This window comes from Ascaphus truei, chromosome 2, assembly GCF_040206685.1.
Source record: "Ascaphus truei isolate aAscTru1 chromosome 2, aAscTru1.hap1, whole genome shotgun sequence".
NCBI lineage: Eukaryota > Metazoa > Chordata > Amphibia > Anura > Ascaphidae > Ascaphus > Ascaphus truei.
The window spans coordinates 1,333,235-1,354,630 of NC_134484.1; the positions used below are offsets into that span (position 1 = coordinate 1,333,235).

At 68.3% G+C, this 21,396-nt stretch overlaps 1 protein-coding gene across 3 annotated transcripts in view; it reads left to right on the forward strand.

The window, feature by feature from the left end:
* The window catches only part of EXOSC4 (exosome component 4), a 38,655-nt gene extending 17,914 nt beyond the window's left edge, over window positions 1-20,741 (forward strand). The window contains exons 3-5 of one of the 3 annotated variants that reach the window (XR_012790599.1): window positions 971-1,177; window positions 19,814-20,229; window positions 20,302-20,741. Coding sequence is in view for 2 of the 3 variants with exons in the window: in XM_075580921.1 (XP_075437036.1) it covers window positions 971-1,177; window positions 19,814-20,173 (567 nt within the window). In the remaining variant the exon portion in view is untranslated. Of the gene's footprint in view, window positions 1-970; window positions 1,178-19,813 lie in introns of all 3 variants that reach the window. The other 2 variants (XM_075580921.1, XM_075580909.1) reach the window with 2 other exon arrangements.
* The last annotated feature ends 655 nt before the right edge of the window (window positions 20,742-21,396 follow it).

A 21,396-nucleotide genomic window follows, 5' to 3' on the forward strand; every position in this document is an offset into this window, starting at 1 on the left:
CTGCACCCCTTACTGCCCCCTCTTGTGTGCTGCACCCCCCCTCTTGCCCCCTCCTGTGTGCTACACCCCCCCTCCTGCCCCCCTCCTGTGTGCTGCGCCCCCCTCCTGTGTGCTGCGCCCCCCTCCTGTGTGCTGCGCCCCCCTCCTGTGTGCTGCGCCCCCCTCCTGTGTGCTGCGCCCCCCTCCTGTGTGCTGCGCCCCCCTCCTGTGTGCTGCGCCCCCCTCCTGTGTGCTGCGCCCCCCTCACTGCCCCCCCTCCTGTGTGCTTACCCCCCCCTCCTGTGTGCTTACCCCCCCTCCTGTGTGCTTACCCCCCCCTCCTGTGTGCTTACCCCCCCCTCCTGTGTGCTTACCCCCCCCCCTCCTGTGTGCTTACCCCCCCTCCTGTGTGCTTACCCCCCCCTCCTGTGTGCTTACCCCCCCCTCCTGTGTGCTAACCCCCCCCTCCTGTGTGCTTACCCCCCCCCTCCTGTGTGCTTACCCCCCCCTCCTGTGTGCTTACCCCCCCCCTCCTGTGTGCTGCCCCCCCCTCCTGTGTGCTGCCCCCCCCCTCCTGTGTGCTGCCCCCCCCCTCCTGTGTGCTGCCCCCCCCCCTCCTGTGTGCTGCCCCCCCCTCCTGTGTGCTGCCCCCCCCCTCCTGTGTGCTGCCCCCCCCCTCCTGTGTGCTGCCCCCCCCCTCCTGTGTGCTGCCCCCCCCCTCCTGTGTGCTGCCCCCCCCCTCCTGTGTGCTGCCCCCCCCCCTCCTGTGTGCTGCCCCCCCCCTCCTGTGTGCTATCCCCCCCCCTCCTGTGTGCATCCCCCTGCCACAGGGATGTATCCACCCGTAAAATCGCCCCGTGGGTACTCCCTATTACAATCCCGCCCTGTGTATCCTCCCCCTGTATCCCCCACCCCTCTCTTACATGGGGGGAGAGTAATGCGAGGGGGTTGGGATAAGTAGAGGTAATGGCGTCCGTCGTGCCACCCCCAGATCCGTGGCTCGCGCAGTAAGACCCTCCACGACCGCGCCGTGGTGAACTGCCAGTACAGCATGGCGACCTTCAGCACGGGCGAGAGGAAGCGGCGGCCGCACGGAGACCGCAAGTCCACAGAGATGACCCTGCACCTGAAGCAGACCTTCGAGGCGGCCATCCTCACCCAACTGTACCCGCGCTCACAGATCGATATCTATGTGCAGGTGGGGGCACCGCTGTGCGCCGGGGGGGGGGCATCCTCACCCAGCTGTACCCGCGCTCACAGATCGATATCTATGTGCAGGTGGGGGCACCGCTGTGCGCCGGGGGGGGGGCATCCTCACCCAGCTGTACCCGCGCTCACAGATTGATATCTATGTGCAGGTGGGGGCTCCGCTGTGCGCCGGGGGGGGCATCCTCACCCAGCTGTACCCGCGCTCACAGATCGATATCTATGTGCAGGTGGGGGCCCGCTGTGCGCCGGGGGGGGGGCATCCTCACCCAGCTGTACCCGCGCTCACAGATCGATATCTATGTGCAGGTGGGGGCCCGCTGTGCGCCGGGGGGGGGGCATCCTCACGCAGCTGTACCCGCGCTCACAGAGCGATATCTATGTGCAGGTGGGGGCACCGCTGTGCGCTGGGGGGGGGGCATCCTCACCCAGCTGTACCCGCGCTCACAGAGCGATATCTATGTGCAGGTGGGGGCACCGCTGTGCGCTGGGGGGGGGGCATCCTCACCCAGCTGTACCCGCGCTCACAGAGCGATATCTATGTGCAGGTGGGGGCCCCGCTGTGCGCCGGGGGGGGGGGGGGGCATCCTCACGCAGCTGTACCCGCGCTCACAGAGCGATATCTATGTGCAGGTGGGGGCCCGCTGTGCGCTGGGGGGGGGCATCCTCACCCAGCTGTACCCGCGCTCACAGATCGATATCTATGTGCAGGTGGGGGCCCGCTGTGCGCCGGGGGGGGGGCATCCTCACCCAGCTGTACCCGCGCTCACAGAGCGATATCTATGTGCAGTTGGGGGCCCCGCTGTGCGCTGGGGGGGGGCATCCTCACCCAGCTGTACCCGCGCTCACAGAGCGATATCTATGTGCAGGTGGGGGCACCGCTGTGCGCCGGGGGGGGCATCCTCACCCAGCTGTACCCGCGCTCACAGATCGATATCTATGTGCAGGTGGGGGCCCGCTGTGCGCCGGGGGGGGGGGGGGGGGGCATCCTCACGCAGCTGTACCCGCGCTCACAGAGCGATATCTATGTGCAGGTGGGGGCCCGCTGTGCGCTGGGGGGGGGGGCATCCTCACGCAGCTGTACCCGCGCTCACAGAGCGATATCTATGTGCAGGTGGGGGCTCCGCTGTGCGCTGGGGGGGGGGGGCATCCTCACGCAGCTGTACCCGCGCTCACAGAGCGATATCTATGTGCAGGTGGGGGCACCGCTGTGCGCCGGGGGGGGGGGGGGCATCCTCACGCAACTGTACCCGCGCTCACAGAGCGATATCTATGTGCAGGTGGGGGCACCGCTGTGCGCCGGGGGGGGGGGGCATCCTCACCCAGCTGTACCCGCGCTCACAGAGCGATATCTATGTGCAGGTGGGGGCTCCGCTGTGCGCTGGGGGGGGCATCCTCACCCAGCTGTACCCGCGCTCACAGATCGAAATCTATGTGCAGGTGGGGGCACCGCTGTGCGCTGGGGGGGGGCATCCTCACCCAGCTGTACCCGCGCTCACAGAGCGATATCTATGTGCAGGTGGGGGCACCGCTGTGCGCCGGGGGGGGGGGGGGGCATCCTCACCCAGCTGTACCCGCGCTCACAGATCGATATCTATGTGCAGGTGGGGGCCCCGCTGTGCGCTGGGGGGGGGGGGCATCCTCACCCAGCTGTACCCGCGCTCACAGATCGATATCTATGTGCAGGTGGGGGCCCGCTGTGCGCCGGGGGGGGGGGGCATCCTCACCCAGCTGTACCCGCGCTCACAGAGCGATATCTATGTGCAGGTGGGGGCCCCGCTGTGCGCTGGGGGGGGGCATCCTCACCCAGCTGTACCCGCGCTCACAGAGCGATATCTATGTGCAGGTGGGGGCACCGCTGTGCGCCGGGGGGGGCATCCTCACCCAGCTGTACCCGCGCTCACAGATCGATATCTATGTGCAGGTGGGGGCCCGCTGTGCGCCGGGGGGGGGGGGGGGGGGCATCCTCACGCAGCTGTACCCGCGCTCACAGATCGATATCTATGTGCAGGTGGGGGCTCCGCTGTGCGCCGGGGGGGGCATCCTCACCCAGCTGTACCCGCGCTCACAGATCGATATCTATGTGCAGGTGGGGGCCCGCTGTGCGCCGGGGGGGGGGCATCCTCACCCAGCTGTACCCGCGCTCACAGATCGATATCTATGTGCAGGTGGGGGCCCGCTGTGCGCCGGGGGGGGGGCATCCTCACGCAGCTGTACCCGCGCTCACAGAGCGATATCTATGTGCAGGTGGGGGCACCGCTGTGCGCTGGGGGGGGGGGGCATCCTCACCCAGCTGTACCCGCGCTCACAGAGCGATATCTATGTGCAGGTGGGGGCACCGCTGTGCGCTGGGGGGGGGGGGCATCCTCACCCAGCTGTACCCGCGCTCACAGAGCGATATCTATGTGCAGGTGGGGGCCCCGCTGTGCGCCGGGGGGGGGGGGGGGCATCCTCACGCAGCTGTACCCGCGCTCACAGAGCGATATCTATGTGCAGGTGGGGGCCCGCTGTGCGCTGGGGGGGGGCATCCTCACCCAGCTGTACCCGCGCTCACAGATCGATATCTATGTGCAGGTGGGGGCCCGCTGTGCGCCGGGGGGGGGGCATCCTCACCCAGCTGTACCCGCGCTCACAGAGCGATATCTATGTGCAGTTGGGGGCCCCGCTGTGCGCTGGGGGGGGGCATCCTCACCCAGCTGTACCCGCGCTCACAGAGCGATATCTATGTGCAGGTGGGGGCACCGCTGTGCGCCGGGGGGGGCATCCTCACCCAGCTGTACCCGCGCTCACAGATCGATATCTATGTGCAGGTGGGGGCCCGCTGTGCGCCGGGGGGGGGGGGGCATCCTCACGCATCTGTACCCGCGCTCACAGAGCGATATCTATGTGCAGGTGGGGGCCCGCTGTGCGCTGGGGGGGGGGGGCATCCTCACGCAGCTGTACCCGCGCTCACAGAGCGATATCTATGTGCAGGTGGGGGCTCCGCTGTGCGCTGGGGGGGGGGGCATCCTCACGCAGCTGTACCCGCGCTCACAGAGCGATATCTATGTGCAGGTGGGGGCACCGCTGTGCGCCGGGGGGGGGGGGGGGGCCATTCTCACGCAACTGTACCCGCGCTCACAGAGCGATATCTATGTGCAGGTGGGGGCACCGCTGTGCGCCGGGGGGGGGGGGGGCATCCTCACCCAGCTGTACCCGCGCTCACAGAGCGATATCTATGTGCAGGTGGGGGCTCCGCTGTGCGCTGGGGGGGGCATCCTCACCCAGCTGTACCCGCGCTCACAGATCGATATCTATGTGCAGGTGGGGGCCCCGCTGTGCGCTGGGGGGGGGGGGGGGGGGCATCCTCACCCAGCTGTACCCGCGCTCACAGATCGATATCTATGTGCAGGTGGGGGCCCGCTGTGCGCCGGGGGGGGGGGCATCCTCACCCAGCTGTACCCGCGCTCACAGAGCGATATCTATGTGCAGGTGGGGGCCCCGCTGTGCGCTGGGGGGGGGCATCCTCACCCAGCTGTACCCGCGCTCACAGAGCGATATCTATGTGCAGGTGGGGGCACCGCTGTGCGCCTGGGGGGGCATCCTCACCCAGCTGTACCCGCGCTCACAGATCGATATCTATGTGCAGGTGGGGGCCCGCTGTGCGCCGGGGGGGGGGGGCATCCTCACGCAGCTGTACCCGCGCTCACAGATCGATATCTATGTGCAGGTGGGGGCACCGCTGTGCGCCGGGGGGGGGGCATCCTCACCCAGCTGTACCCGCGCTCACAGAGCGATATCTATGTGCAGGTGGGGGCCCGCTGTGCGCTGGGGGGGGGGCATCCTCACCCAGCTGTACCCGCGCTCACAGAGCGATATCTATGTGCAGGTGGGGGCACCGCTGTGCGCTGGGGGGGGGGCATCCTCACCCAGCTGTACCCGCGCTCACAGAGCGATATCTATGTGCAGGTGGGGGCCCCGCTGTGCGCCGGGGGGGGGGGGGCATCCTCACGCAGCTGTACCCGCGCTCACAGAGCGATATCTATGTGCAGGTGGGGGCCCGCTGTGCGCTGGGGGGGGGCATCCTCACCCAGCTGTACCCGCGCTCACAGATCGATATCTATGTGCAGGTGGGGGCCCGCTGTGCGCCGGGGGGGGGGCATCCTCACCCAGCTGTACCCGCGCTCACAGAGCGATATCTATGTGCAGTTGGGGGCCCCGCTGTGCGCTGGGGGGGGGCATCCTCACCCAGCTGTACCCGCGCTCACAGAGCGATATCTATGTGCAGGTGGGGGCACCGCTGTGCGCCGGGGGGGGCATCCTCACCCAGCTGTACCCGCGCTCACAGATCGATATCTATGTGCAGGTGGGGGCCCGCTGGGGGGGGGGGGGGCATCCTCACGCAGCTGTACCCGCGCTCACAGAGCGATATCTATGTGCAGGTGGGGGCCCGCTGTGCGCTGGGGGGGGGGGCATCCTCACGCAGCTGTACCCGCGCTCACAGAGCGATATCTATGTGCAGGTGGGGGCTCCGCTGTGCGCTGGGGGGGGGGGGGCATCCTCACGCAGCTGTACCCGCGCTCACAGAGCGATATCTATGTGCAGGTGGGGGCACCGCTGTGCGCCGGGGGGGGGGGGGGCATCCTCACGCAACTGTACCCGCGCTCACAGAGCGATATCTATGTGCAGGTGGGGGCACCGCTGTGCGCCGGGGGGGGGGGGGCATCCTCACCCAGCTGTACCCGCGCTCACAGAGCGATATCTATGTGCAGGTGGGGGCTCCGCTGTGCGCTGGGGGGGGCATCCTCACCCAGCTGTACCCGCGCTCACAGATCGAAATCTATGTGCAGGTGGGGGCACCGCTGTGCGCTGGGGGGGGGCATCCTCACCCAGCTGTACCCGCGCTCACAGAGCGATATCTATGTGCAGGTGGGGGCACCGCTGTGCGCCGGGGGGGGGGGGGGCATCCTCACCCAGCTGTACCCGCGCTCACAGATCGATATCTATGTGCAGGTGGGGGCCCCGCTGTGCGCTGGGGGGGGGGGGGGCATCCTCACCCAGCTGTACCCGCGCTCACAGATCGATATCTATGTGCAGGTGGGGGCCCGCTGTGCGCCGGGGGGGGGGGCATCCTCACCCAGCTGTACCCGCGCTCACAGAGCGATATCTATGTGCAGGTGGGGGCCCCGCTGTGCGCTGGGGGGGGGCATGCTCACCCAGCTGTACCCGCGCTCACAGAGCGATGTCTATGTGCAGGTGGGGGCACCGCTGTGCGCCGGGGGGGGCATCCTCACCCAGCTGTACCCGCGCTCACAGATCGATATCTATGTGCAGGTGGGGGCCCGCTGTGCGCCGGGGGGGGGGGGGGGGGCATCCTCACGCAGCTGTACCCGCGCTCACAGATCGATATCTATGTGCAGGTGGGGGCTCCGCTGTGCGCCGGGGGGGGCATCCTCACCCAGCTGTACCCGCGCTCACAGATCGATATCTATGTGCAGGTGGGGGGCCCGCTGTGCGCCGGGGGGGGGCATCCTCACCCAGCTGTACCCGCGCTCACAGATCGATATCTATGTGCAGGTGGGGGCCCGCTGTGCGCCGGGGGGGGGGCATCCTCACGCAGCTGTACCCGCGCTCACAGAGCGATATCTATGTGCAGGTGGGGGCACCGCTGTGCGCTGGGGGGGGGGCATCCTCACCCAGCTGTACCCGCGCTCACAGAGCGATATCTATGTGCAGGTGGGGGCACCGCTGTGCGCTGGGGGGGGGGCATCCTCACCCAGCTGTACCCGCGCTCACAGAGCGATATCTATGTGCAGGTGGGGGCCCCGCTGTGCGCCGGGGGGGGGGGGGGCATCCTCACGCAGCTGTACCCGCGCTCACAGAGCGATATCTATGTGCAGGTGGGGGCCCGCTGTGCGCTGGGGGGGGCATCCTCACCCAGCTGTACCCGCGCTCACAGATCGATATCTATGTGCAGGTGGGGGCCCGCTGTGCGCCGGGGGGGGGGCATCCTCACCCAGCTGTACCCGCGCTCACAGAGCGATATCTATGTGCAGTTGGGGGCCCCGCTGTGCGCTGGGGGGGGGCATCCTCACCCAGCTGTACCCGCGCTCACAGAGCGATATCTATGTGCAGGTGGGGGCACCGCTGTGCGCCGGGGGGGGCATCCTCACCCAGCTGTACTCGCGCTCACAGATCGATATCTATGTGCAGGTGGGGGCCCGCTGTGCGCCGGGGGGGGGGGGGGCATCCTCACGCAGCTGTACCCGCGCTCACAGAGCGATATCTATGTGCAGGTGGGGGCCCGCTGTGCGCTGGGGGGGGGGGGCATCCTCACGCAGCTGTACCCGCGCTCACAGAGCGATATCTATGTGCAGGTGGGGGCTCCGCTGTGCGCTGGGGGGGGGGGCATCCTCACGCAGCTGTACCCGCGCTCACAGAGCGATATCTATGTGCAGGTGGGGGCACCGCTGTGCGCCGGGGGGGGGGGGGGGCATCCTCACGCAACTGTACCCGCGCTCACAGAGCGATATCTATGTGCAGGTGGGGGCACCGCTGTGCGCCGGGGGGGGGGGGGGGCATCCTCACCCAGCTGTACCCGCGCTCACAGAGCGATATCTATGTGCAGGTGGGGGCTCCGCTGTGCGCTGGGGGGGGCATCCTCACCCAGCTGTACCCGCGCTCACAGATCGAAATCTATGTGCAGGTGGGGGCACCGCTGTGCGCTGGGGGGGGGCATCCTCACCCAGCTGTACCCGCGCTCACAGAGCGATATCTATGTGCAGGTGGGGGCACCGCTGTGCGCCGGGGGGGGGGGGGCATCCTCACCCAGCTGTACCCGCGCTCACAGATCGATATCTATGTGCAGGTGGGGGCCCCGCTGTGCGCTGGGGGGGGGGGGGGCATCCTCACCCAGCTGTACCCGCGCTCACAGATCGATATCTATGTGCAGGTGGGGGCCCGCTGTGCGCCGGGGGGGGGGCATCCTCACCCAGCTGTACCCGCGCTCACAGAGCGATATCTATGTGCAGGTGGGGGCCCCGCTGTGCGCTGGGGGGGGGCATCCTCACCCAGCTGTACCCGCGCTCACAGAGCGATATCTATGTGCAGGTGGGGGCACCGCTGTGCGCCTGGGGGGGCATCCTCACCCAGCTGTACCCGCGCTCACAGATCGATATCTATGTGCAGGTGGGGGCCCGCTGTGCGCCGGGGGGGGGGGGCATCCTCACGCAGCTGTACCCGCGCTCACAGATCGATATCTATGTGCAGGTGGGGGCACCGCTGTGCGCCGGGGGGGGGGGGGCATCCTCACCCAGCTGTACCCGCGCTCACAGAGCGATATCTATGTGCAGGTGGGGGCCCGCTGTGCGCTGGGGGGGGGGCATCCTCACGCAGCTGTACCCGCGCTCACAGAGCGATATCTATGTGCAGGTGGGGGCTCCGCTGTGCGCTGGGGGGGGGGGGCATCCTCACGCAGCTGTACCCGCGCTCACAGAGCGATATCTATGTGCAGGTGGGGGCACCGCTGTGCGCCGGGGGGGGGGGGCATCCTCACCCAGCTGTACCCGCGCTCACAGAGCGATATCTATGTGCAGGTGGGGGCTTCGCTGTGCGCTGGGGGGGGGCATCCTCACCCAGCTGTACCCGCGCTCACAGATCGAAATCTATGTGCAGGTGGGGGCACCGCTGTGCGCTGGGGGGGGGCATCCTCACCCAGCTGTACCCGCGCTCACAGAGCGATATCTATGTGCAGGTGGGGGCACCGCTGTGCGCCGGGGGGGGGGGGCATCCTCACCCAGCTGTACCCGCGCTCACAGAGCGATATCTATGTGCAGGTGGGGGCTCCGCTGTGCGCTGGGGGGGGGGGCATCCTCACCCAGCTGTACCCGCGCTCACAGATCGATATCTATGTGCAGGTGGGGGCCCCCCTGTGCGCCGGGGGGGGAGGGGCCATCCTCACCCAGCTGTACCCGCGAACACAGAGCGATATCTATGTGCAGGTGGGGGCTCCGCTGTGCGCTGGGGGGGGGCATCCTCACCCAGCTGTACCCGCGCTCACAGATCGAAATCTATGTGCAGGTGGGGGCACCGCTGTGCGCTGGGGGGGGGCATCCTCACCCAGCTGTACCCACGCTCACAGATCGATATCTATGTGCAGGTGGGGGCTCCGCTGTGCGCTGGGGGGGGGGCATCCTCACCCAGCTGTACCCGCGCTCACAGATCGAAATCTATGTGCAGGTGGGGGCACCGCTGTGCGCTGGGGGGGGGCATCCTCACCCAGCTGTACCCACGCTCACAGAGCGATATCTATGTGCAGGTGGGGGCTCCGCTGTGCGCCGGGGGGGGGCATCCTCACGCAGCTGTACCCGCGCTCACAGAGCGATATCTATGTGCAGGTGGGGGCCCCGCTGTGCGCTGGGGGGGGGGCATCGTCACCCAGCTGTACCCGCGCTCACAGATCGATATCTATGTGCAGGTGGGGGCTCCGCTGTGCGCTGGGGGGGGCATCCTCACCCAGCTGTACCCGCGCTCACAGATCGATATCTATGTGCAGGTGGGGGCCCGCTGTGCGCCGGGGGGGGGCATCGTCACCCAGCTGTACCCGCGCTCACAGATCGATATCTATGTGCAGGTGGGGGCACCGCTGTGCGCCGGGGGGGGGGGGGGCATCCTCACCCAGCTGTACCCGCGCTCACAGAGCGATATCTATGTGCAGGTGGGGGCCCGCTGTGCGCCGGGGGGGGGGGCATCCTCACCCAGCTGTACCCGCGCTCACAGAGCGATATCTATGTGCAGGTGGGGGCCCCGCTGTGCGCCGGGGGGGGGGCATCCTCACGCAACTGTACCCGCGCTCACAGAGCGATATCTATGTGCAGGTGGGGGCCCCGCTGTGCGCCGGGGGGGGGGCATCCTCACCCAGCTGTACCCGCGCTCACAGAGCGATATCTATGTGCAGGTGGGGGCCCGCTGTGCGCCGGGGGGGGGCATCCTCACCCAGCTGTACCCGCGCTCACAGAGCGATATCTATGTGCAGGTGGGGGCCCCGCTGTGCGCTGGGGGGGGGCATCCTCACCCAGCTGTACCCGCGCTCACAGATCGATATCTATGTGCAGGTGGGGGCACCGCTGTGCGCCGGGGGGGGGGGGGCATCCTCACCCAGCTGTACCCGCGCTCACAGAGCGATATCTATGTGCAGGTGGGGGCCCCGCTGTGCGCCGGGGGGGGGGGGGGGCATCCTCACCCAGCTGTACCCGCGCTCACAGAGCGATATCTATGTGCAGGTGGGGGCCCCGCTGTGCGCCGGGGGGGGGGGGGCATCCTCACCCAGCTGTACCCGCGCTCACAGAGCGATATCTATGTGCAGGTGGGGGCCCCGCTGTGCGCTGGGGGGGGCATCCTCACGCAGCTGTACCCGCGCTCACAGAGCGATATCTATGTGCAGGTGGGGGCACCGCTGTGCGCCTGGGGGGGCATCCTCACCCAGCTGTACCCGCGCTCACAGATCGATATCTATGTGCAGGTGGGGGCCCGCTGTGCGCCGGGGGGGGGGGGCATCCTCACGCAGCTGTACCCGCGCTCACAGATCGATATCTATGTGCAGGTGGGGGCACCGCTGTGCGCCGGGGGGGGGGGGGGCATCCTCACCCAGCTGTACCCGCGCTCACAGAGCGATATCTATGTGCAGGTGGGGGCCCGCTGTGCGCTGGGGGGTGGGCATCCTCACGCAGCTGTACCCGCGCTCACAGAGCGATATCTATGTGCAGGTGGGGGCTCCGCTGTGCGCTGGGGGGGGGGGGCATCCTCACGCAGCTGTACCCGCGCTCACAGAGCGATATCTATGTGCAGGTGGGGGCACCGCTGTGCGCCGGGGGGGGGGGGCATCCTCACCCAGCTGTACCCGCGCTCACAGAGCGATATCTATGTGCAGGTGGGGGCTTCGCTGTGCGCTGGGGGGGGCATCCTCACCCAGCTGTACCCGCGCTCACAGATCGAAATCTATGTGCAGGTGGGGGCACCGCTGTGCGCTGGGGGGGGGCATCCTCACCCAGCTGTACCCGCGCTCACAGAGCGATATCTATGTGCAGGTGGGGGCACCGCTGTGCGCCGGGGGGGGGGGGCATCCTCACCCAGCTGTACCCGCGCTCACAGAGCGATATCTATGTGCAGGTGGGGGCTCCGCTGTGCGCTGGGGGGGGGGGCATCCTCACCCAGCTGTACCCGCGCTCACAGATCGATATCTATGTGCAGGTGGGGGCCCCCCTGTGCGCCGGGGGGGGAGGGGCATCCTCACCCAGCTGTACCCGCGCTCACAGAGCGATATCTATGTGCAGGTGGGGGCTCCGCTGTGCGCTGGGGGGGGGCATCCTCACCCAGCTGTACCCGCGCTCACAGATCGAAATCTATGTGCAGGTGGGGGCACCGCTGTGCGCTGGGGGGGGGGCATCCTCACCCAGCTGTACCCACGCTCACAGATCGATATCTATGTGCAGGTGGGGGCTCCGCTGTGCGCTGGGGGGGGGGCATCCTCACCCAGCTGTACCCACGCTCACAGATCGAAATCTATGTGCAGGTGGGGGCACCGCTGTGCGCTGGGGGGGGGCATCCTCACCCAGCTGTACCCACGCTCACAGAGCGATATCTATGTGCAGGTGGGGGCTCCGCTGTGCGCCGGGGGGGGGGCATCCTCACGCAGCTGTACCCGCGCTCACAGAGCGATATCTATGTGCAGGTGGGGGCCCCGCTGTGCGCTGGGGGGGGGGCATCGTCACCCAGCTGTACCCGCGCTCACAGATCGATATCTATGTGCAGGTGGGGGCCCGCTGTGCGCCGGGGGGGGGGGGGCATCCTCACCCAGCTGTACCCGCGCTCACAGATCGATATCTATGTACAGGTGGGGGCTCCGCTGTGCGCTGGGGGGGGCATCCTCACCCAGCTGTACCCGCGCTCACAGATCGATATCTATGTGCAGGTGGGGGCCCGCTGTGCGCCGGGGGGGGGCATCGTCACCCAGCTGTACCCGCGCTCACAGATCGATATCTATGTGCAGGTGGGGGCACCGCTGTGCGCCGGGGGGGGGGGGGCATCCTCACCCAGCTGTACCCGCGCTCACAGAGCGATATCTATGTGCAGGTGGGGGCCCGCTGTGCGCCGGGGGGGGGGGGGCATCCTCACCCAGCTGTACCCGCGCTCACAGAGCGATATCTATGTGCAGGTGGGGGCCCCGCTGTGCGCCGGGGGGGGGCATCCTCACGCAACTGTACCCGCGCTCACAGAGCGATATCTATGTGCAGGTGGGGGCCCCGCTGTGCGCCGGGGGGGGGGCATCCTCACCCAGCTGTACCCGCGCTCACAGAGCGATATCTATGTGCAGGTGGGGGCCCGCTGTGCGCCGGGGGGGGCATCCTCACCCAGCTGTACCCGCGCTCACAGAGCGATATCTATGTGCAGGTGGGGGCCCCGCTGTGCGCTGGGGGGGGGCATCCTCACCCAGCTGTACCCGCGCTCACAGATCGATATCTATGTGCAGGTGGGGGCACCGCTGTGCGCCGGGGGGGGGGGCATCCTCACCCAGCTGTACCCGCAATCACAGAGCGATATCTATGTGCAGGTGGGGGCCCCGCTGTGCGCCGGGGGGGGGGGGCATCCTCACCCAGCTGTACCCGCGCTCACAGAGCGATATCTATGTGCAGGTGGGGGCCCCGCTGTGCGCCGGGGGGGGGGGCATCCTCACCCAGCTGTACCCGCGCTCACAGAGCGATATCTATGTGCAGGTGGGGGCCCCGCTGTGCGCTGGGGGGGGCATCCTCACGCAGCTGTACCCGCGCTCACAGATCGATATCTATGTGCAGGTGGGGGCACCGCTGTGCGCCGGGGGGGGGGGGGCATCCTCACCCAGCTGTACCCGCGCTCACAGAGCGATATCTATGTGCAGGTGGGGGCCCGCTGTGCGCCGGGGGGGGGGGCATCCTCACCCAGCTGTACCCGCGCTCACAGAGCGATATCTATGTGCAGGTGGGGGCCCGCTGTGCGCCGGGGGGGGGGGCATCCTCACCCAGCTGTACCCGCGCTCACAGAGCGATACCTATGTGCAGGTGGGGGCACCGCTGTGCGCCGGGGGGGGGGGCATCCTCACCCAGCTGTACCCGCGCTCACAGATCGATATCTATGTGCAGGTGGGGGCCCCGCTGTGCGCCGGGGGGGGGGGGCATCCTCACCCAGCTGTACCCGCGCTCACAGATCGATATCTATGTGCAGGTGGGGGCACCGCTGTGCGCTGGGGGGGGGCATCCTCACCCAGCTGTACCCGCGCTCACAGATCGATATCTATGTGCAGGTGGGGGCACCGCTGTGCGCTGGGGGGGGGCATCCTCACCCAGCTGTACCCGCGCTCACAGATCGATATCTATGTGCAGGTGGGGGCCCCGCTGTGCGCTGGGGGGGGGGGGGGGCATCCTCACCCAGCTGTACCCGCGCTCACAGATCGATATCTATGTGCAGGTGGGGGCCCGCTGTGCGCCGGGGGGGGGGGCATCCTCACCCAGCTGTACCCGCGCTCACAGATCGATATCTATGTGCAGGTGGGGGCCCCGCTGTGCGCCGGGGGGGGGGCATCCTCACCCAGCTGTACCCGCGCTCACAGATCGATATCTATGTGCAGGTGGGGGCCCGCTGTGCGCCGGGGGGGGCATCCTCACCCAGCTGTACCCGCGCTCACAGAGCGATATCTATGTGCAGGTGGGGGCACCGCTGTGCGCCGGGGGGGGGGCATCCTCACCCAGCTGTACCCGCGCTCACAGATCGATATCTATGTGCAGGTGGGGGCCCCGCTGTGCGCTGGGGGGGGGCATCCTCACCCAGCTGTACCCGCGCTCACAGATCGATATCTATGTGCAGGTGGGGGCCCGCTGTGCGCCGGGGGGGGGGGCATCCTCACCCAGCTGTACCCGCGCTCACAGATCGATATCTATGTGCAGGTGGGGGCCCCGCTGTGCGCTGGTGGGGGGCATCCTCACCCAGCTGTACCCGCGCTCACAAATCGATATCTATGTGCAGGTGGGGGCCCCGCTGTGCGCCGGGGGGGGGCATCCTCACCCAGCTGTACCCGCGCTCACAGATCGATATCTATGTGCAGGTGGGGGCCCGCTGTGCGCTGGGGGGGGGCATCCTCACCCAGCTGTACCCGCGCTCACAGAGCGATATCTATGTGCAGGTGGGGGCACCGCTGTGCGCCGGGGGGGGGGGGGGGCGCATCCTCACGCATTTGTACCCGCGCTCACAGATCGATATCTATGTGCAGGTGGGGGCACCGCTGTGCGCCGGGGGGGGGGGCATCCTCACCCAGCTGTACCCGCGCTCACAGAGCGATATCTATGTGCAGGTGGGGGCACCGCTGTGCGCTGGGGGGGGCATCCTCACCCAGCTGTACCCGCGCTCACAGATCGATATCTATGTGCAGGTGGGGGCCTCGCTGTGCGCCGGGGGGGGGGCATCCTCACCCAGCTGTACCCGCGCTCACAGAGCGATATCTATGTGCAGGTGGGGGCACCGCTGTGCGCTGGGGGGGGGGCATCCTCACGCAGCTGTACCCGCGCTCACAGATCGATATCTATGTGCAGGTGGGGGCTCCGCTGTGCGCCGGGGGGGGCATCCTCACCCAGCTGTACCCGCGCTCACAGAGCGATATCTATGTGCAGGTGGGGGCCCCGCTGTGCGCTGGGGGGGGGCATCCTCACCCAGCTGTACCCGCGCTCACAGAGCGATATCTATGTGCAGGTGGGGGCTCCGCTGTGCGCCGGGGGGGGGCATCCTCACCCAGCTGTACCCGCGCTCACAGAGCGATATCTATGTGCAGGTGGGGGCCCGCTGTGCGCCGGGGGGGGGGGCATCCTCACCCAGCTGTACCCGCGCTCACAGATCGATATCTATGTGCAGGTGGGGGCTCCGCTGTGCGCTGGGGGGGGGGGCATCGTCACCCAGCTTTACCCGCGCTCACAGATCGATATCTATGTGCAGGCGGGGGCTCCGCTGTGCGCTGGGGGGGGGGCATCCTCACCCAGCTGTACCCGCGCTCACAGATCGATATCTATGTGCAGGTGGGGGCACCGCTGTGCGCTGGGGGGGGGGTGGGCATACTCACGCAGCTGTACCTGCGCTCACAGATCGATATCTATGTGCAGGTGGGGGCTCCGCTGTGCGCCGGGGGGGGGCATCCTCACCCAGCTGTACCCGCGCTCACAGAGCGATATCTATGTGCAGGTGGGGGCCCCGCTGTGCGCTGGGGGGGGCGTCTCTGATATTAGTGTGGTCTTTCCATAGCGCGTACACGGCTCTATATGGAATACACAAAGATTCAAATCCATACACACAGGTGGCTGTGTGTGGCAGGCTCGGGCGTGGCTGTGTGTGGCAGGCTCGGGAGTGGCAGTGTGTGGCAGGCTCGGGCGCGGCAGTGTGTGGCAGGCTCGGGAGTGGCAGTGTGTGGCAGGCTCGGGAGTGGCAGTGTGTGGCAGGCTCGGGCGCGGCAGTGTGTGGCAGGCTCGGGCGCGGCAGTGTGTGGCAGGCTCGGGCGCGGCTGTGTGTGGCAGGCTCGGGCGTGGCTGTGTGTGGCAGGCTCGGGCGTGGCTGTGTGTGACAGGCTCGGGCGTGACTGTGTGGCAGGCTCGGGTGTGGCTGTGTGGCAGGCACGGGCGTGGTCGTGTGTGGCAGACTCGGGCGTGGCCGTGTGTGGCAGACTCGGGCGTGGCAGTGTGTGGCAGACTCGGGCGTGGCCGTGTGTGGCAGACTCGGGCGTGGCCGTGTGCGTGGCAGACTCTTGCGTGGCCGTGTGTGTGGCAGACTCGGACGTGGCCGTGTCTGTGGCAGACTCGGGCGTGGCCGTGTGTGTGGCAGGCTCGGGCGTGGCCGTGTGTGTGGCAGGCTCGGGCGTGGCCGTGTGTGGCAGGCTCGGGCGTGGATGTGTGTGGCAGGCTCGGGCGTGGCTGTGTGTGTGGCAGGCTCGGGCGTGGCTGTGTGTGTGGCAGGCTCGGGCGCGGCTGTGTGGCAGGCTCGGGCGCGGCTGTTTGTGGCAGACTCGGGCGCGGCTGTGTGTGGCAGGCTCGGGCGTGGCTGTGTGTGTGGCAGGCTCGGGCGTGGCTGTGTGGCAGGCTCGGGTGCGGCTGTGTGGCAGGCTCGGGCGCGGCTGTGTGTGGCAGGCTCGGGCGCGGCTGTGTGTCTCGGGCGCGGCTGTGTGTGGCGTACTCGGACGTGGCAGTGTGTGGCAGGCTCGGGTGCAGCTGTGTGTGGCAGACTCGGGCGTGGCTGTGTGTGGCAGGCTCGGGCGTGGCTGTGTGTTTCAGGCTCGGGCGCGGCTGTGTGGCAGGCTCGGGCGCGGCTGTTTGTGGCAGACTCGGGCGCGGCTGTGTGTGGCAGGCTCGGGCGTGGCTGTGTGTGGCAGGCTCGGGCGCGGCTGTGTGTGGCAGGCTCGGGCGTGGCTGTGTGTGGCAGACTCAGGCGTGGCTGTGTGTGGTAGGCTCGGGCGCGGCTGTGTGTGGCAGACGTGGCTGTGTGTGGCAGGCTCGGGCGTGGCTGTGTGTGGCAGGCTCGGGCGTGGCAGTGTGTGGCAGAATGGGGCGCTGCTGTGTGTGGCAGGCTCGGGCGCTGCTGTGTGTGGCAGGCTCGGGCGTGGCTGTGTGTGGCAGGCTCGGGCGTGGCTGTGTGTGGCACGCTCGGGCGTGGCTGTGTATGGCGGGCGCGGCTGTGTGGCAGTCGCGGCTGTCTGTGGCGGGCTCGGGCGTGGCTGTGTGTGGCAGGCTCGGGAGTGGCAGTGTGTGGCAGGCTCGGGCGCGGCTGTGTGTGGCAGGCTCGGGCGTGGCTGTGTGTGGCAGGCTCGGGCGTGGCTGTGTGTGGCAGGCTCGGGCGTGGCTGTGTGTGGCAGGCTCGGGCGTGGCTGTGTGTGGCAGGCTCGGGCGTGGCTGTGTGTGGCAGGCTCGGGCGTGGCTGTGTGTGGCAGGCTCGGGCGTGGCTGTGTGTGGCAGGCTCGGGCGTGGCTGTGTGTGGCAGGCTCGGGCGTGGCTGTGTGTGGCAGGCTCGGGCGTGGCTGTGTGTGGCAGGCTCGGGCGTGGCTGTGCGTGGCAGGCTCGGGCGTGGCTGTGTGTGTGGCAGGCTCGGGCGTGGCTGTGTGTGGCAGGCTCGGCTGTGCGTGGCAGGCTCGGGCGTGGCTGTGTGTGTGGCAGGCTCGGGCGCTGCTGTGTGTGGCAGGCTCGGGCGTGGCTGTGTGTGGCAGGCTCGGGCGCGGCTGTGTGTGGCAGGCTCGGGCGTGGCTGTGTGTGGCAGACCCGGGCGTGGCTGTGTGTGGCAGGCTCGGGCGTGGCTGTGTGTGGCAGGCTCGGGCGCGGCTGTGTGTGGCAGGCTCGGGCGCGGCTGTGTGTGTGGCAGGCTCGGGCGCGGCTGTGTGTGGCTGTGTGTGGCAGGCTCGGGCGCGGCTGTGTGTGGCAGGCTCGGGCGCGGCAGTGTGTGGCAGGCTCGGGCGTGGCTGTGTGTGGCAGACCCGGGCGCGGCTGTGTGTGGCAGGCTCAGGCGTGGCTGTGTGGCAGGCACGGGCGCGGCTGTGTGTGGCAGGCTCGGGCGTGGCTGTGTGTGGCAGACCCGGGCGTGGCTGTGTGTGGCAGGCTCGGGCGTGACTGTGTGTGGCAGGCTCGGGCGCGGCTGTGTGTGGCAGGCTCGGGCGCGGCTGTGTGTGGCTGTGTGTGGCAGGCTTGGGCGTGGCAGTGTGTGGCAGGCTCGGGCGCGGCTGTGTGTGGCTGTGTGTGGCAGGCTCGGGCGCGGCTGTGTGTGGCAGGCTCGGGCGCGGCTGTGTGTGGCTGTGTGTGGCAGGCTCGGGCGCGGCTGTGTGTGGCTGTGTGTGGCAGGCTCGGGCGCGGCTGTGTGTGGCTGTGTGTGGCAGGCTCGGGCGCGGCTGTGTGTGGCTGTGTGTGGCAGGCTCGGGCGCGGCTGTGTGTGGCTGTGTGTGGCAGGCTCGGGCGCGGCTGTGTGTGGCAGGCTCGGCCGTGGCTGTGTGTGGCAGACCCGGGCGTGGCTGTGTGTGGCAGGCTCGGGCGTGGCTGTGTGTGGCAGGCTCGGGAGTGGCAGTGTGTGGCAGGCTCGGGCGCGGCTGTGTGTGGCAGGCTCGGGCGTGACTGTGTGTGGCAGGCTCTGGCGCGGCTGTGTGTGGCAGGCACTGGCGTGGCTGTGCGTGGCAGGCTCGGGCGTGGCTGTGTGTGTGGCAGGCTCGGGCGTGGCTGTGTGTGGCAGGCTCGGCTGTGCGTGGCAGGCTCGGGCGTGGCTGTGTGTGTGGCAGGCTCGGGCGTGGCTGTGTGTGGCAGGCGCGGCTGTGTGTGGCAGGCTCGGGCGTGGCTGTGCGTGGCAGGCTCGGGCGTGGCTGTGTGTGTGGCAGGCTCTGGCGCGGCTGTGTGTGGCAGGCTCGGGCGTGGCTGTGCGTGGCAGGCTCGGGCGTGGCTGTGTGTGTGGCAGGCTCGGGCGTGGCTGTGTGTGGCAGGCGCGGCTGTGCGTGGCAGGCTCGGGCGTGGCTGTGTGTGTGGCAGGCTCGGGCGCTGCTGTGTGTGGCAGGCTCGGGCGTGGCTGTGTGTGGCAGGCACGGGCGCGGCTGTGTGTGGCAGGCTCAGGCGTGGCTGTGTGGCAGGCACGGGCGCGGCTGTGTGTGGCAGGCTCGGGCGTGGCTGTGTGTGGCAGACCCGGGCGTGGCTGTGTGTGGCAGGCTCGGGCGCGGCTGTGTGTGGCAGGCTCGGGCGTGGCTGTGTGTGGCAGGCTCGGGCGCGGCTGTGTGTGGCAGACCCGGGCGTGGCTGTGTGTGGCAGGCTCGGGCGCGGCTGTGTGTGGCAGGCTCGGGCACGGCTGTGTGTGGCAGGCTCGGGCGTGGCTGTGCGTGGCAGGCTCGGGCGTGGCTGTGTGTGTGGCAGGCTCGGGCGCTGCTGTGTGTGGCAGGCTCGGGCGTGGCTGTGTGTGGCAGGCACGGGCGCGGCTGTGTGTGGCAGGCTCGGGCGTGGCTGTGTGGCAGGCACGGGCGCGGCTGTGTGTGGCAGGCTCGGGCGTGGCAGTGTGTGGCAGGCTCGGGCGTGGCTGTGTGTGGCAGGCTGGGGCGCGGCTGTGTGTGCCAGACCCGGGCGTGGCTGTGTGTGCCAGGCTCGGGCGCGGCTGTGTGTGGCAGGCTCGGGCGTGGCTGTGTGTGGCAGGCTGGGGCGCGGCTGTGTGTGCCAGACCCGGGCGTGGCTGTGTGTGCCAGGCTCGGGCGTGGCTGTGTGTGCCAGGCTCGGGCGTGGCTGTGTGTGGCAGGCTCGGGCGCGGCTGTGTGTGGCAGGCTCGGGCGCGGCTGTGTGTGGCAGGCTCGGGCGCGGCTGTGTGTGGCAGGCTCGGGCGTGGCTGTGTGTGGCAGGCTCGGGCGTGGCTGTGTGTGGCAGGCTCGGTGTAAGTGTCGGACGGGAACACACCTACTGTATCCTATCCTCACGATCATCTCCGGCTCCTCAAACTAGAGCGTAAGCTCCTCAGCTCAGAGACGGCAACATTCTGTGCACAAGATAATGACCCGATCACCGTGACAATGTTGGGCCCCTAACTATGAGAGTGCCGTGGCTCCCGGCCCTGTATGAATATGTACCGTGTTGCTTCTCCCCAGATCCTGCAGGCGGATGGCGGCAATTACTGCGCCTGCGTGAACGCGGCGACCCTGGCGGTGATCGACGCCGGGATCCCCATGCGGGACTACGTGTGCGCCTGCTCCGCCGGCTTCATCGAGGACACGCCGCTGGCCGACCTCAGCTACGTGGAGGAGGCGTCCGGCGGCCCCCAGCTGGCTCTGGCCCTGCTGCCCAAGTCCGAGCAGATCGCCCTGCTGGAGATGAACGCGCGGCTGCACGAGGACCACCTGGAGAAGGTGATGGACGCGGCGAGCAAGGCCTGCAAGGACGTGTACGCCGTGCTGGACCAGGCGGTGCGGGAGCACCTCCAGGAGGTCACCGCGCTGGTGGGAGACTGAGGAGCAGCAAAGGAGACTCGTACACCGGGGGGGCCACCGAATGCTCAGGTTTCCAGGTTATCCCTGCTTCAGCACAGGCGGCTCAATCAGTGGCTCGGCCTTCAACTCCACCGCCTGTGCTGAAGCAGGGATATCCTGAAAACCTGACCTGTTAGTGGCCCTTGAGGACTGAAATTGCCCCCACTCCCCCCTCACGAAGCTACAGCTATTTACTATCTGTGTCCTGGAAACAGCCGTGGTTCTGAGCCGGACTGCGGTGGTTAGACGTTGGAACGTGGACCGTGCCGTGGCAGGATTTATTTGGGATTCGTGGCAGGATTTATTTGGGATTCGTGGCAGGATTTATTTGGGATTCGTGGCTGGAAAGTGAGTTCATGAAATAAACAAATCTCGAGGGGACCACGTAAGTTAAAAAAAAAGTGGTGGTGGTCCTCACGTGGCCGGGGTGGGGGTAACACTTATTCCAAGCCACATTCCGTGCGTGCGCGTGCGTCTCGCTAAAGGATCAGTATAATAACATCGCTGCGGTTACTGCGCCTGTTGGGTAAATAAACCGTTTCTCATAAAGCGCCTCTTCTTTTTATTCTGGCGTCTAAAGTATAAGTGTGACACGCCCAGGGCACACCTCCCCCCGCGCTGCACACACCTCCCCCCGCCCTGCACACGCCCTGGGCACACCTCCCCCCGCCCTGCACACACCTCCCCCCGCGCTGCACACACCTCCCCCCGCCCTGCACACGCCCTGGGCACACCTCCCCCCGCCCTGCACACACCTCCCCCCGCCCTGCACACACCTCCCCCCGCCCTGCACACGCCCGAGGCACACCTCTCCCCGCCCTGCACACGCCCGGGGCACACCTCCCCCCGCCCTGCCCACGCCCAGGGCACACCTCCCCCCTGCTCTGCCCACGCCTGGGGCACACCTCCCCCACTCTGCCCACGCCCGGGGCACACCTCCCCCGCTCTGCCCACGCCCGGGGCACCTCCCCCCGCTCTGCCCACGCCCGGGGCACACCTCCCCTCTGAGGGGAAATTTACAGAAAGCAGAGGCGGAAGTAAGTGCTGTAGATGGCTGTGCTTGGTCACAATGGGTGGTAGGAGTGACTGAACGTGGGACAATAGCCATGAGTGCAGGCTTTTGGGAAGCTTGATTTGTGGGGCGAGTTTTAAGGTTAGTCAGTATTAAATCAGAAGGTTGACACCATTTACAGGGGAAGAGATGG